Source organism: Cucurbitaria berberidis (assembly GCF_010015615.1).
Source record: "Cucurbitaria berberidis CBS 394.84 unplaced genomic scaffold K460scaffold_5, whole genome shotgun sequence".
NCBI lineage: Eukaryota > Fungi > Ascomycota > Dothideomycetes > Pleosporales > Cucurbitariaceae > Cucurbitaria > Cucurbitaria berberidis.
In genome coordinates, this window is record NW_024468939.1 from 690,192 (window position 1) to 705,176 (window position 14,985).

At 49.3% G+C, this 14,985-nt stretch overlaps 6 protein-coding genes across 6 annotated transcripts; 3 read left to right on the forward strand and 3 right to left on the reverse strand.

Annotated features, from left to right (window-relative positions):
- Positions 1 to 69: 69 nt before the first annotated feature.
- On the forward strand, positions 70 to 1,098 carry K460DRAFT_388484 (uncharacterized protein; the record flags this gene model as incomplete). The annotated part of the gene is made up of 3 exons (XM_040935694.1): positions 70 to 258; positions 322 to 705; positions 760 to 1,098. Coding segments are annotated over exons 1-3 (903 nt in total), but the record flags the coding sequence as incomplete, so codon positions are not given.
- A 496-nt stretch (positions 1,099 to 1,594) lies between these two features.
- Positions 1,595 to 3,421, reverse strand: K460DRAFT_293247 (uncharacterized protein; the record flags this gene model as incomplete). Its single annotated transcript, XM_040929400.1, has 2 exons — positions 1,595 to 2,818; positions 2,903 to 3,421. The coding sequence occupies 2 exons, from the start codon at positions 3,419 to 3,421 to the stop codon at positions 1,595 to 1,597; spliced, it is 1,743 nt and encodes a 580-aa protein (XP_040784141.1).
- Positions 3,422 to 4,657: 1,236 nt separating this feature from the next.
- On the forward strand, positions 4,658 to 6,561 carry K460DRAFT_388485 (lipolytic enzyme; the record flags this gene model as incomplete). The annotated part of the gene is made up of 4 exons (XM_040935695.1): positions 4,658 to 4,834; positions 4,895 to 5,319; positions 5,374 to 5,484; positions 5,533 to 6,561. The coding sequence occupies 4 exons, from the start codon at positions 4,658 to 4,660 to the stop codon at positions 6,086 to 6,088; spliced, it is 1,269 nt and encodes a 422-aa protein (XP_040784142.1). The 3' UTR covers positions 6,089 to 6,561.
- K460DRAFT_169547 (uncharacterized protein) lies at positions 6,315 to 7,313 on the reverse strand. The gene has a single exon (XM_040926946.1). The coding sequence runs from the start codon at positions 7,181 to 7,183 to the stop codon at positions 6,542 to 6,544; it is 642 nt and encodes a 213-aa protein (XP_040784143.1). The 5' UTR covers positions 7,184 to 7,313; the 3' UTR covers positions 6,315 to 6,541.
- Positions 7,314 to 7,695: 382 nt separating this feature from the next.
- K460DRAFT_369591 (uncharacterized protein) lies at positions 7,696 to 8,758 on the forward strand. The gene is made up of 2 exons (XM_040933987.1): positions 7,696 to 8,394; positions 8,453 to 8,758. Exons 1-2 carry the CDS (start codon positions 7,856 to 7,858, stop codon positions 8,712 to 8,714), a joined length of 801 nt encoding a protein of 266 aa, XP_040784144.1. The 5' UTR covers positions 7,696 to 7,855; the 3' UTR covers positions 8,715 to 8,758.
- A 1,247-nt stretch (positions 8,759 to 10,005) lies between these two features.
- K460DRAFT_292461 (uncharacterized protein) lies at positions 10,006 to 12,169 on the reverse strand (the record flags this gene model as incomplete). Its single annotated transcript, XM_040929355.1, has 2 exons — positions 10,006 to 12,018; positions 12,074 to 12,169. The coding sequence occupies 2 exons, from the start codon at positions 12,167 to 12,169 to the stop codon at positions 10,006 to 10,008; spliced, it is 2,109 nt and encodes a 702-aa protein (XP_040784145.1).
- Between the last annotated feature and the right edge of the window lie 2,816 nt (positions 12,170 to 14,985).

The window sequence follows — 14,985 nt, forward strand, 5'->3', positions numbered from 1 at the left end:
GTCATTAACCTCAACCTTTCGTTCCACGATTGACCTCTTCAAATAATCTATCTACATTAGACTACAAGCATTAGCGATGTCCGAACAGTCAATTTCTATCCCAGAAGAGTACAAGTCGCAGCTTCGCTACGTTGACGCAAAGGATAAACGCACCGATGTCGAAATAGTCGCCTCTCTGACGAAACATGCACCCATCACTTCCGAGAAGAACATATGGACGTATTGGCACTCCGGCATTCAATCTATGCCGAGCTGGTGGTAAGTATATATGTAAAAGGTGAATGCGAGACGGACACTGACTCCGCACCTCAACTTTCACAGCCAGCGCAACATCATTAACTGGGTGCGCCTTCATGGCTCCGACTGGACCGTACGAGTGCTCGACACCGTTCCTGGGTCACCCAACCATGCATTGACGTGGATCGCACCTGAAGAGCTACCCGAAGCCTTCGTCTCAGGAACGATGACCGGGCCGTATGTTGGACCTCATAGCGCGGACTTCCTACGTGGTGCAGCGCTGTATGCATACGGCGGTGCTTGGATGGATGTTGGAAATGTTCTATTTCGGAATTTGGACAAAGTTTGCTGGAATCAGCTTGCGGATGAGAATAGTCCTTACACTATTAGTATTCCGTGGATGTTCGAACAGTATACGGCGAACCACTTTGTTGCATCCAGAAAAGGCGATCTGTTCATCAAGAAGTGGTAGGCCGGTCTTTTCTGCAATAACAGGATTTCGAGCGCTCACTATCAAGACAGGCATGACCTCTTCGTCCACCTCTGGAAAGGTCGCACTGATTTCACTGGTGTGATACAATCACCCCTGATTGCGTTCATGAAAGACTTCAAGTTCGCCCAAGCAGAGGCGCGTGGCTTCAAGTGGGACTTCAAGGTCGATGAGCAGACTGTGATGGGATACACTGGGCAATGCCTTGCTTGGATCCGCCTAACTTGGCTGCAAGAACCTAACGGGGGCTTTGATGGTGTCCATTACTGGGCTAATAAGGTTCTAGTATTTGATGTCGGGCTAGAGGATTTCCCTGCCGAGCAGATTGTGGGGTACAAAGGCGAAGATCTGTTCAAAGTATTGATCACGAGACGAGATGCTGATCCCGGAAGCGAAGAATACAAAAAAGCCAAGGAGACAGCGTGGACGCTGTTGACGAAGAGCACTATGCAGAAGATCACGCATGGGAAGGGCCTGACGCATTCGATTCATTGTGGGGCTTTGCTAGATCAGCCAGAAAACGAAGGCAAAGATACAGAGCCTGGAACCTTTGGAGAGCTATTAAGATACGGCAGTGTACATTTTGAGCAGACAAGAGAGAGTATTGTGTACGTGGAGCCAATCAGTGTGGAGCCTGACTTGATAATCCACAAAGGATTGATTGAAGCTTGAATCTCGAGATTAGAAAGCAAAACTGGGTACAAGACTGGCAGCTAGAAAGGACCATCCATTACGCAACATAGAATACTCACGTCCTGAATCTTGGAACTCACTCCGTTGCAGCTGTTCAAAAACACTTATTCATGTCCTGCTCCACGTCTTGCGTTGCGGTACTCCACCATCCATTGTTGCATCCCCGCAAGAGGTCTAGATGAGCTTTACACCTTTTTCGTCTCCCATGTCCTGCTCCACAGCCGCCCTAGTCTTGTTGTCAAAGTCCTTATCTGGGTCACCAATGCTATGCTTCTTCGACTCTTTACATTTCTTGAAAGGATGCTTTAAGTCTTCGGGGATCTCAGGATCGCCCTCCTTGCGCATTCTTTCAAAATCGGAATGCCAGTCGATGTCATTTTGGCCCTTGCAGTGATTATGACTAGAGCAGTAGTCTTCCCAATCTTCAGAGAACATAAAACTACTAAACTCCAAGAATTTCTTAGTCTCGTCCTTTTGGATCGACCATGTGCCGTCATTCCAGCCAAATTCGCCGCACATGCACGGATAGTTGCGACCTTTGTCCGACCATACGCTCGTTATGGACTCGCCTCCTGGGTTACGACAGACAGGAACCGTGAACGTGGCAGGCACTTTCCCGAGGGTCTTATTTCCAGAAGCCGCCTCACCCATACGTTTGAAATCGATCTTTTCGATAGCCTCTTGGAGGCCGTTTTGATGTGTGAATAAAGAAGAGCGGACGATATCTTTCATTGTGATGTTATAATATCGCTCGGTCTCGTTGAAGAAATTTCGGTAGCCTATTGGTCCAGATGCCTGCGCTTGATCACTTGTATCGCCCTCTTGAGATGGGTTGAGAGCATAAAGCCAGAAAGTTTTTTTCGAGAACTCGGGGAGACAGACGCGATTCTGAGAGGGCCCGCGCGTGTCGGACTCACAGCCGGATGGCGGTGCGTCTGTGTCGAGGATATAAGCTCTATCAAATCGCCATAGCGCATTCACGGCGACCGCAAACATGATCTTCTCACAGTCTCGTTTGACCCTGATCGTCAGATTTGGGTCAGGTGCGAAGAAGTCTTCTCCTTTCATAATGCTGGACATGTTCTGCTCCAGACGGTTTGTCTCCCCAGACATGAAGTCTCGCATTTCCTGGGTAATGCACTGCGTACTTCTGTGCTGAAGCTCGTTCAACGAACCGCGAAAGGAGGCCTCCAGGTCGCCATCGATATTTGGCACTTCGCCCCAGGCAGTATTAAGGACATGTGAGATACCAAGGTAGATATTCAACTCGAATAAGAACACCTCTTTGAAGGGAATCACTGGTATATCAAGGCCCACATAGCCAGCGCCGAGAAGTCCATAAGCTTGTACAATGGACATTATAAGCTGTTCCGTCTTTCGGTTCTCCTTTAGCTTCTTCTCTATCCGCGACGCACTAGTAAATTGCCTAACAAGCTCGTTCGATCTGCCCAAGGTGTAGTCTGCCGCGTCATCAATGCCGACGCTCATGCGGTGAAACATGTGATCAAGCCCAGATATCTGTTCAAAGACAAAGTAGGCCATCTGTTTGTCGTGCTGAGAGAGGTCTTCCTTCAAGTTACTACAGCTGATGATACTGCATGTTCCGAAAGTATCGCAGAATTGAGAGCTTGGTGCCGCGTTGGGAGCAAATTGATCGCGTAAGTAGAGCGGTAGGGATTTGTAGCCGGGATTCTTCTGGAATAGAACCCATTGTTCTTCGAACCACTTTTTGATCTCCGTATGATACTGCTTCCAGCTTTCCGTCGTTGGTACCACTAATCCACAGCTTGGATTCTCCGTGAAATTGGCAATCTGTCTATTCTTGGGTCCAGGTCTGCTCAGGCTTTGTGGTAGTACTTTGAGGGCTACGTCTTGATGAGGCCCAATCCGTGTAGCGTTATCAAATGTGCCCACGAAAGACAATACCGGGGTAGCTGCGGCGGAAAGACAAAGTGGCCAATAGACAAAGAGCGCTAGTAAAGCCCTCTTCTTGTCGAACATTGTCAGGATTGTAATCTACCTGATGAAATGGTAGTACGGGTATTGTGTAGTATTGATATTTAAGAAATGAAACCGAAGTTAAGATATCCCGAGGGTGCAGTAGGGCTATATATTATGATTTCATATCCCTCATGCACTAGTTAAGCACCAATTTTAACTTTAGCATACTTTGTAGGGGAGCCGAAACCGAACAAATTTACTAGCTAAACCTGTCTCTTTAGGATCCGTAGTAGCTCGGGTCCTCAAAGGCAGGACCTTCGAAACGTGACTCCATCCCAGGAACTCGTCCCACGGGATTTATCAAAAGAATGCCGAGATATCGATCTTCAGCACCCTATTTGCTACCTCCTGAAACTCCATACTTATCAGATAGTGGTGACGTCTTGATGCGCTCTAGTGATTATGGTCCACTTTGAATAGGGGGCGTCATTGCATTCGGTCTTGCGTATCGGTGGTTCTCAGAACAGTCTACGTGCCGCAGCTTTAAAGCGGGGTCGACATGACGAAGAAGTTCGTTTTCATAGGAACTAAAGTAGTTTGGCACTAACAATGGTGAAGCTTCGTACAAGTGATAGATACGAGATAACTAGAGGGTGACTATGCCCACACGGTTAGTGTGTCTTAGTCATTAATATCGCTCCCAATGGCTTCGCCAAGCCTCGCTCTGCGCTCTTCCACTACATGTTGACTCGCGGTTCTTTTTATGACACGAGCGCAGAAAAGAGGGTTCGTTCTCCAATATCTCCTTTTTAGTTTGCGTGGCTCGTGATATTGCATTCTCTGTTATGGCAAGACATGAACACGTCGCTGATTTCAAGTGGCAATCAAACTATTATCTTGTATAGATAGTTTCGCGTACGGCTCTCCTCCTATTCGCCGCACGCAATACGGATTCCTCTAATGTCTATGATCACAGGAACAGAGAGTTGTGCTGCTCTTACTTATCTCCGAGGACGAAAAGACCGGCTATTTAGTAGCGCCCTTCTACACCCCCGCAATATTAAATTAGCCTCAAGGACTCCCGTCCTCTAGCAGACCCCCACTTGACATCGAAGTCCCGGAATTACGATTTTTTTTCTTTCCAGATTGATACGCATATTGCAATATGCAATAGGACTTCAGAGATCACTTAGTTTGCAAGCACTATGAATGAAACCTCTATGAACTGCTCGTTGCCTATAAATGTCGCACCTATGTCGTTAGGCAGTGATCTTAGTAGGAGGAAATCTGATCAACATGTTCTACACCTCCCTACTTTCGGTTGCGCTCGCGACACTCACTGGACTATCTCCTACGGCAAATGGCCTTGCTATCGAGAGCGTTGACAAACGACAAGATGGATACCACTGGATCGATACGTGGACTAGCATGCCACAGCTTGTGGAATCTGGTAATATGCCACCGTCGCCGTTCGTACGTCACCAACCTGACCTTGGTCACCTCTGCTTACTTACAGAATTGACAATCTTCTAGAGCTCAGGAGGCGTGCTAAAGGATGCGACCCTCCGCCAAACCCTTCACATGTCCGTTGGTGCGCCCAAGATCAAGATTGCCATATCCAATACTTTTGGTGGATCCGACCTCCCTATCACCGAAGGGTCTGTAGGACTCCCTACTGGCGGCGCTGCAGGCGTCAGTGGAATCCAAGCGTCGCCATTAGCAGCCATCACAGTGGGTGGGAAGAGTAGCTTTACCGTCCCCAGAGGCCAGGTTGTCATCAGCGATGAGATTTCCTTCGAAGTTCAGCCGCAGAGCATGATTACGGTCAGTTTGTATAGCCAGCAAGGTCAGAGTGGAAGCAGTATCACGGGACATCCGGGGAGCAGGACAACGAGTTGGTTCGTGAGTGGGAACAAGGTCAACGCCACCACTTTCTCGGGTACATCGAGTGTGCATTGGTGCGTCGCCTTGAACGAAGAGGCTGTTGAATATGTATACTGATGAGGCTATAGGTACTTTGTTAGCGCTGTGCAAGCTTATGTTCCCGCGGATACGCACTCTTTGATCATCCTCGGCGACAGCATCACAGATGGCAGGGGCTCCGATGATAACAAGAACAACCGGTAAAATTCTCACTCTATGCTATAAAGTACAGCCTGACCACGAGACAGGTGGCCCGATCTCGTCCTAGCACGGCTCCAAAAGTCCAACTACACCAACGTCGCCATCTGCAACCAAGCCGCAGGCGGCAATACCGTTCTGAGTGGCGGCCTCGGACCTACACTCCTAACACGATACAAGCGTGATGCGATAGAGCAACCAGGCGTAAAGTGGGTGATGATCTTCGAAGGCGTAAACGACATTGGAGGCGGTGCGAACAGTGCTTCGACACAAACCTCTATTGGCGACCAGCTCATCAAGGCCTTTACCCAAATCGTCACCGATGCAAAGAAAGCCGGCTATGTAACCATCGGCGGCACAATCATGCCCTTTGGGGGGAACAGCTACCAGGGCACGGAAAGGGAGAAGACGAGAAAGCGAGTAAACAAGTGGATCTTGGAAAGCAAGACCTTCGACCATACGGTAGATCTGGCGGGTATACTTGCGAACAAGAACAATCCAGAGCAACTGGATGCCAAGTACAACGGAGGAGATGGGCTGCATCCGAATGCTGCCGGGTATCAAGCGGTTGCTGATGCGTTCCCGATTGAGATATTCAAAGCATAAGAATGTGAGCGGCTGGCATTTTTGGATGCCGATATCGCCAGCGTATGGGAAAGCCAAAACCAAAAACAGGTGTACATATCTCGAGACCAAAATACGATGATAAAGTGGGGTTCCGTCTAAACTTATGTTGTCCCACGATGGTTGTACGTGGAGACGACGTGTGCAGGTTTCGCAAGGAATGTGAAACTCCGGCACTTATACCTGGTGTTTGCATGAATCGAACGACTGCCATTTCTAGCGAATATCTGCTGGGGTGGCCCCTCATATCGTACCCACCGTTTGCTTGTGGTGCCATTGCTGCTGCAGCAGGTGTTCAGACTTCTCTACGATGTCTCTCAAGCTGTTATCGTGCTTCAGGTACATTCAAACCGTGCAGCAGCTGTGTTTCGTTGCACAACGCCACGAGCTGACATCTACGCAAGGGTTGGCCCACCATGGTGAAACAGAATATGCTTATCCTCGTTGAATTTGCGCGGCATTGCTTAGCACGATGATCTTTTCGCGGGTCCCTACCAATATGTTTCGCGATGAAAAAGCTGGCAAGCTTACCCGACGTTTATAGTTTGATTCTCCGCGTGAGGGGTTGGTTTTGGACAGGGCGGAGGCACAAACACTCCACTTATCGCCCGGGTCTGTGCGACTCGAACTTGCTTCACGTCGCGCTGTAAGTGGGGTTTGACGCTCGCAAGACCGTCTTTTCGTATAATTGTGGCGCGATAAGAGTCCTGGAGGGCTCTTTGAAACCTTGAAATCGGTTGAAGTCGGCATTGGGATCTCGTAGGCCTGCTGACTAGAGAAGAAGTGCACACGATCGGTATTGATAGAGCATTCCACGCTAAAATAGGCCAGACGATAGCAGTCTAGCCTCATGTATGAGTGGTCTTGGTAGCACCTTCGATTATTAGTGATTCGGGGCGTACCGTCTGGGTCTGCATGCTGGGTATTGTTTCGCGACCCGTAAATGTTGTAGGGCCCCTGAGCGCAAAGATCATGCGCTCGACGTAGCGACGGAAGGCTTGGATAGCGAGTCCGAAACTCTGATAGCAGGTAACTATCGACTGGAAAAAAAAGATGCAATCGCGCGAGTATTGTCATTAATCACGTCGAGCCGCTGGGTGACCTGCGGTGCTCCCAAAATAAGCTCCCCAGCTGCGCCTTCTGCAGCCAAAACGCCCGTGCGCTGAAGATCCAGGCCTGTTCCTCTCCTCCCCTGCGAGCACATTTTTTACTGAGGCTGAGTGCTCCTATACAAGCTAGACTGCCAACACAAACAGGCTGGGTAGGAATAAAAGACGCCCTGGAACTGGGCTGGTTGTCAGCCGTGGCGCGCTGAAGGTACATCTCCATGGATACTCATTGCGCGCCAGTCTCATTACGGCACTCATAATTTCACACTGAAGTCTGCCTCACCCGCGTCGGATCCTTACGGGCGCCGTGTAACAACCACACTGCAGAGGGAACTAGGCTGCCGACGATGATTACAAGCAGGTGGGAAGACGACGGGGGTACCTTATAAGAGGCACCTATCACCTTCTTTGACGACTTTCCAAACACCTGGGTAGATCCATCCTAGTAGGCATTGACCGTTGCCAAGTACGAGTGAACGTTTGACATCTTGGCCCCCAAACAGTCTACGCCCCATCCTTCGGAGATCTCCAAATTGTCGTATCATACCGATTGAGGCCTTACTTCTGCCTGCAACATATAACATTGCCTATACCTTCCGGCTTGATTTGCACTCAACACCTAAAATTCACTTTCGCCAAAATGTTCGTCACATCAACAACATCGCTCGTTCTATCCACAATCTTCTTATCAGCTTCAACAATAGCAGCCCCTACACGAACACAGTGTCACTGTACAATTGTCTCACATGCGCCATTGCCCGCGAAATACACTCCTTCAAACGCCCACTGGACACCATCAGACCCGTCGCCAAGCCCATCGACACCCGACATTTGTTACAATCTTGGCGCAGAACTCGAAGACTTCCAGGACACCAAGCCAGAGCTCTATGAATCTTATATAGGCCAATCCAGGTCATCTAAAAATGACGACCATCTACCGATAGCAACTACCATCACTCTCGATTTGCCAGCGCGGAATGGCATCCAGAAGAATCTACACCGTCGCGATTACGAGCCACGACCAACGTCGCGGCCGCACCAGAGAATAATATGTCGCTCTGAACCCGAACCTTTCTCTACGTACCAAAGCACCTTTGTCAATCTCTGGGCTCTTCAACTTATCATCGCTGTTGCGATCCTCGCATGCGTAGCGGAAGGTGTACATCTAGGAATGCGATGGTATGGCGACCCCTAAACCCAGTTTCCTCTTCTAATCCAAGTCACTAACGTAAACAAGGATGAACCGACGGAATAAAGATTGCGATGTAGAAGACGTATCCGAGAAGAGCAGTTTGCGGCTTCTGGGCACGGAGAGGCACCTTCTAGCCATCCCTACTCCGAACCCTGTTACAGATGCGGTGTTTAGTCCTGGAGCAGAGAAGAAGTTACGGGCTTATGACTCGACGCGATACTTTATTACGCAGTCATCGAGTGGGAAACGAGAGTTCATTGCGTATGAGGAAGACGATGACGATGAGGCGTATAGACCTGTGATGTGATTTTGCACACATCACAGAAAGGATGAATGTAGTCCACTGTTCCCGCCTGCGCTTACTCCAACTGCCTTTGCATGCGTTCTCAGCGATGCTTGGGCGAAGTGAACACGCTTATGTACGCTAACGAAGTGCGATCATGGGAAATCCATACAGGAGGCCAACAATCTTGTTCCTCCTCTTTTCACCATGCGGTTTTACCTACCATGATGTGTCCGCCATGGGGTTTTATCCACCAAGTGGCATAGTCTTGCCCTGACTTCAAACAAGGAATTTTGTCCTCTTTCTAGTGTCGCCTTTTCAGTCTCTTCTCTCTCTGGCGATCCTTCGCTGGGTATATTGTAAAACAATGCAACATGGGTATTAAAACATGAGAAAAACAAATGGGTATCGTGAAGCAAAACGCCATGCAAGAGACTATGTACAGCCATCAAAAGTGTCTTTCCAAAATCGCAAACAAACCAAGCAAATCAATGCAGAAACTATGAAACGTGGACCAAGGAGTAACAGGCTGGGAAGGCTGGGCCGGAAATGGTGGGCGCAAAGTAGAATGTAGGGTGGTATGAAGAGGTAGTCGTAGCTAAGAACACGTGATGCATCTATCTTACCTGCCCAGGGAAAGGAGACGTAGTGTACATGGGTAGAGCGTGTTGGCACAGTATTAGTGTTGCTTGGGCATTCGATCGGGTTGTCGCTATGGGCATCTTGGTAGATGGCCAGAGGAACAGCTCGCGTGAGAGTATCGTAACAGGAATCGCATGATAATATCGCAGGAGGGTATCGTACAATTGTAGTGTATAGGGATCGTGGGAAGGCATTGCAGTGGGCTGATCGCAGCTGGGTATCGTAATGGGAGGTCGAGGAGGATGTCGTGATAGAGCATCGCAGATGGGTGTTTCAATTAGGGTTGATGCAGTAGGCAATCGTAGTGTCGCAATTATGGGATCGTATTAGGGTTTCGCAGAAGGACAAACTCCACATCAAACATCACCGGGATGCTGAGCCGAACGTTCTATAAGTGGACGCCGTACATTGAAGTTCGTATCGAAGACTGCGTACAGTCATACTGGCGGAGTCCGGAAGGTGGCCATTAACGAATGTCGAAAACTGTCGAGGAAGGGCGGAAAGTAGGTATGATTTGTTGAACGCCAGGGCCGGGGAAAGTCGCTATAAGGTCGTGAATGCGTCGTATACAAAAGGTGAAGGCGAAATCGGCGATTAGACGCACAGTGGTGCGCGACTCAAGCAATCTTTGAACCTAGATGCGTGAAAAAAACGGTGATGACAGTGATGTAAATCACATGATCGTATGCCATCTCTTTTCGTTCATAACATCAATCCAAAACGCGTCTTGTCCATCGTCAGATCGCCGCCATGTCTCTTGGATGAGTCGGATCATCTGGCGAAGGGGTTTGTTAGGTAGTCTTAGAGAAAACTCCTGTAACCGCCTGATGACGAACTCCCGAGCGGAATTGATCTTCAGGTCATTGGCGTGGACATCGAAGAAGTCCACAGAGGAGACGAACTTTAATTCGGAAGCAGCTACAACAAGTAGAAGTGGTTGAACGCAAAAGGTGCCCGACGAAGAGGGAAGAGACTCAATGGATTGAAGGATGTGCATGGCAAGCGAGTTCAGCCATAACTTTATATCCGTGTCTTCGTATGGCGTCTCGAATCGTGGCATAGGAAATTGAAAGTCAACGCTAGCAGTTCCGCTGAACTCGTCGGTGCTCAGACGTTTGCGCAAGATCGAAGGGAAGGCACGGTAGAGCTCAAGTAGACCAGCACAGCGATAGGCTTCAGCCATGACGACGAAGTGTTCCTTTGGAGTGCGCTCGTCGCCAGTGTCGGCGACCTCATCCACCGATGGATACTTCACGACGAGGAGGTCTTCTTCCAATGATGTAGCGTTGTGAAGGTTTTCCTGTCTTCGTCGAAAGTCCATAGCAGAGTCTCGGTTTAACGACCGTTCCCTCCGTACTAAGCGGCCGACTTCAGCGAAAAGGAATTGGACCATAGGTGCAATGCCAGTCCAGGGATGTGGGACAATTTTACCATCTGGTCTCCGAGCAGCAGGTGCATTCTTCTTAGAAACTGCACGAGAGCGCAGTCCTGAAGGAGGGGAGAAGCTCATAGTATCTTCTGTCACGAAGCCCATTAGCATCTCCCAATGGATTAAAGACTCCTCAAAGAATTGTGTCTCTCGCTGGGTTTCAACTTTATCGGATCGGCTCAGAAGCTTCGGTAGGATCAAGCTTCGTGCGGTAGATAGATAATCTGTACCAAGGGCACTGCTGTCGTGCCATGAGGTGGTGAGACCAAGCAACATGATGCTTAAAAAGGTCTTGGTGGCGTTTGCTTGGCCGCTCTGAGCAAGAGGAAGCTCTACATCTAAAGCATCGCGGGCCTTGCGCTGCATCTCAACGCCGATTGTGGTCATATTAGGGAACGTGTTGGCCAGGTGGGCCGCGGCCATGGATTGAATAGCGTACTTGATCGAAGGAGAGTCCTGATAAATACGACCAATAGTAGTCCGGAAAGGGTTAAGAATGGAATCGAAAGAAGAGAAAACAGCGCAAACGTCTTTGAAATAATGCTGAATAAGGAGCGACTCAACGTCATCCGGTGACGCTGCGTCAGGCGAAGGGCTTGGAAGACGGTAGAAGTCAAGGAGCAATGAACGCGAGAGCCTAGGACTGGATTCTCGACTGGATTCCCGGGTAGTCAAGACTGAAGAGGTAGATAAAGATGGCAAATCTTGTTTTTGCATGACATCTTCGGTGTTAAATGTGAGGTCATCCAATGAACCAGAGTCGAAGTCAAGGCTGTCGAAGGGATCGAAGTCAAAGTCATCATGTGGAAGTGGAATAGCATCAACGAGGCCCCCGAGCATGATGGGGTCTACGACATCGATATCCTCCATATGAAAAGGTTCAAAGTCCCGGGGAGAACTGTCATCTTCGGATTCTTGGGTAGGCTCCTCAAGGCCAGGTGGTGAGGGAACAGGCGGTGACGCTTGCTTAGGGGTATCTTCCTGTCCAGGTGCTACGTTCTTCTTGCCTGCAGGGAGCACGGCAGCTAAGGCTTCGATACCACTCGCGACGTTCTGTGGAAGAGAAGACTCGGTAACTTTCAAGTCCTGTGACTTGACGTTGGGCGTTGAACTGGGGTTGTGCGATGGAAACTTGAACTGGAGAGGCCTGTAAACCTCATATTTGGTGGACCACTTCAAGGTCTTCTCATACCCAGGGCAGTCGACGTTCCTCTTCTTGCACTGCAAGCAACCGGGGGCGGTCTCGTCGCATTTAAGCTTTGCCACTGTCAGCAGATATCCATAAAGAGGCTATACATGTCTTCAGCATTACCCTCTTGAGCTTGCATCGACCGCATCCGTTCCTAGATTTAGTCTTTTTCACTTTCAGGTCTTTGGCGATAGCACTCCCTTGAGCCAATACGGGCATTTTTGTTTGTAAGGCGAGGGACGAGAGCTGGAAATGTCAGTGGACGATAGGGCGATTTCCAGTGCGCAATGATAGAACTTTTGATGCGGATCCCAACGATTGCGGAAGCGACCTTCTAAATGCGCGTGATAGGGTGATGACACAGCCGATAGGACCATTGCCTATCAGACAGGGGCCAAGATAGCAGCTGATAAAAGCGCGTTGTTGGTGGTTGGGAATAAGGCAAGTGTGCGCCTAGGTGCCGAATTTCGGCCAGCCATGGATTGGACTTCTAACGTTCTGCCCCGTGGCCTGCATCAAGACGAGGCTGATTGGCCAGCCACAACAGTTGAGCCTCCAATTTTGATCGCCATGACCCCCTATGGGAGGGCGCCCGATTGCGGGAAAAGTTGGGAGGGCAATAGAGAAGCTACCTGCATTGATTCGAATCATCGTCAGTAGCAAGCTTGGGCAGGAGCACTTTGCTATAAACCCGTCATGAGCATGTTGAGGCTAGGCGATAGGCACATCTACGATTACCCCACATTGGTTCAGAAGTGGGATGCGAAGAAGTGGGTTTTATAACCGAATCCGGCTAGCTCCATCCAGAAGTGCCACCAGAGCATCATCGTTTCTTCACGATATCGAACTAAGATAAAGCCACGTCTGCGCGAGTGCCTATGACGATGTCGGACACGTACGCCTACTGCACACCTGGACCTGATCCGACCTGTATGTTCGATTCCTGCATGGAAGCCTCGGAGGAATACCTTACGCGAGGCTGCTTGCGACAAAGAAACTAGGCGCAACGTTATCACCTGCAAAAGACACCGCTATTTCTGCCCACAGCACAATACCCTTTTGTGCAGATCAGCTGTTGTTCAGCTCAACGCAACGGTCGACTGTCCCATGGAAAATATCGGAACCCCTCCTAAATGGCGGACACTCACCAGACCCCGCAATTGTATTGCGGACACTACAGAGCGGACGAAACTGTCGTACTCCGAATCTGGGGTAGGGTCTGGGGAGCTTGAAGTTCAAAGGAACGCCATGAGTAATGCCAAGCTCGACATCGTAACGTTGTGCCGGATATACACGCACATTGTTATGAAGTGGATAATAAGTCGCCACATCCGACGGAAAACTAGGAGAAGAGACGGGATGCCAGCAGCACATGGTTGTCTACCTTAATGGTCACCATATTGCATGGTGCGCTGGATGTGTGAACGTCAAAAAGGTTACAACCACTCTTATACCCCTCGAGTTTATTCTGTCGTGGCTGCGTGGTTGAATGCAGACGTTGTCGCCTATCTTGCGTCGTTTGAGCAACTCATGCCCACACAAGTATTTTCGTATGGTTGGCGAGCGTAGAAAGGCGTTACGGTTCAACAAGAATTTCTTGTGTGCGCAGCACTCTGTTTGAAGATCTCACTAGTAACACTAATCCGTTGTAAGCTTTCCCGGTCGGTTCTCAGAAGCGTTATACTATCAGAGGATCAGCAGCTCTTCGCAGAGTTTGCCAACAACTCGAGCCTCCAACCATGCTCGAACGACCATCGTTTCTGACACTCATAGATTGGAACATTTCTAGCCGCGTTGACGTGCCGTGCATCTCTATGATCGCCCAAACCCGATGCAAACGACCGTCGTATGCAGGATTCACCATATGATGCAAGCGATGAATTGCGCTCACGTTGCGAACTGTGTTTATAGGTTATCAAGCTATGCTTCATAGGACGCATTTTATTACCGGTCATGCGCTTCTCACCCTAAGCTATGGATGTATTGCCGAAACGCAAAGACATAGGCCATGCCGAAAGGATTATATATGGGATGATTAGGACAAGAAACACGGGTGGCATGTTATACACGCATCCTGCAATAGGTGTAGTTCGCGGTGTTCGTCTACACCTATGAGAAGAAAGTGAACGCCTAGATGACCTCCCGTCAATCTCGACAGCAGAGGTACTTACGCTAGCTTCTCACGACCTTTCTACTTCTCTGCTGTTAGAAAAGCCTCCCAAGACGAGGAAGCTCCATCGGAATCCCTGTGCTGGGGGGCAACACTTGGATGACGCTATGGCTAGAAGGTAATGGTGTCAGATTGTGCTCTACATTGTTCGTCTTGCTGTTTGGTGAAGCTACTGAGGTATTCTCTGTTGGCTGATACTATTGACAGCACGCTGAAAGCCGTGCTATTAGAGCTTGTTGTTGACTGAAGATGTTCGTAAGTCTAGAATTATATTCTATACTAATATCTATGTGGTTCTAGATCCATGTAATCTTTTACACGCTTGATGAATATAGGTAGAGCACCCTCAACGCTGGTGAAGCTGCCATGAACGAATGGACTGTTATTTGCTAGTTGTATTACGGTCTAAAGGGATGCGTCTACGTTACTGTATCAAGACATTCACGCCCGCGGTGTGCGGAGCATTACGGGCAGGGAGAAACATCGGATTGATCGGTTCCGAGATATTGTTATAGGGTTTGAAAGAACATGGCCTGGGTTCAATATTTTTGAAGACAGAAGAATACTTGGATAGGAGTGCCAGGCGCACAGGTGACGACAGGGACGGAGATCGACAACAGCCATTGCGTCAACTCACTTCCACCCATACGCCGACAATCTGCTTGGTGGGGCGTTCGAACGGATGTTCGACCAAGAAAATAAAAGCTTGTCGAAGGACTGCACCACCATTCAATTCGATGAAGATCGACGACATAAGGCTGGTGTAGGGCTGATGATCCTCGCAGCCCCATCACTGATTTATGGGTCCGCAGACGCCCGCACGCCATCAAGATCCACACACCTGACCCGTGCAACCCAACTACAT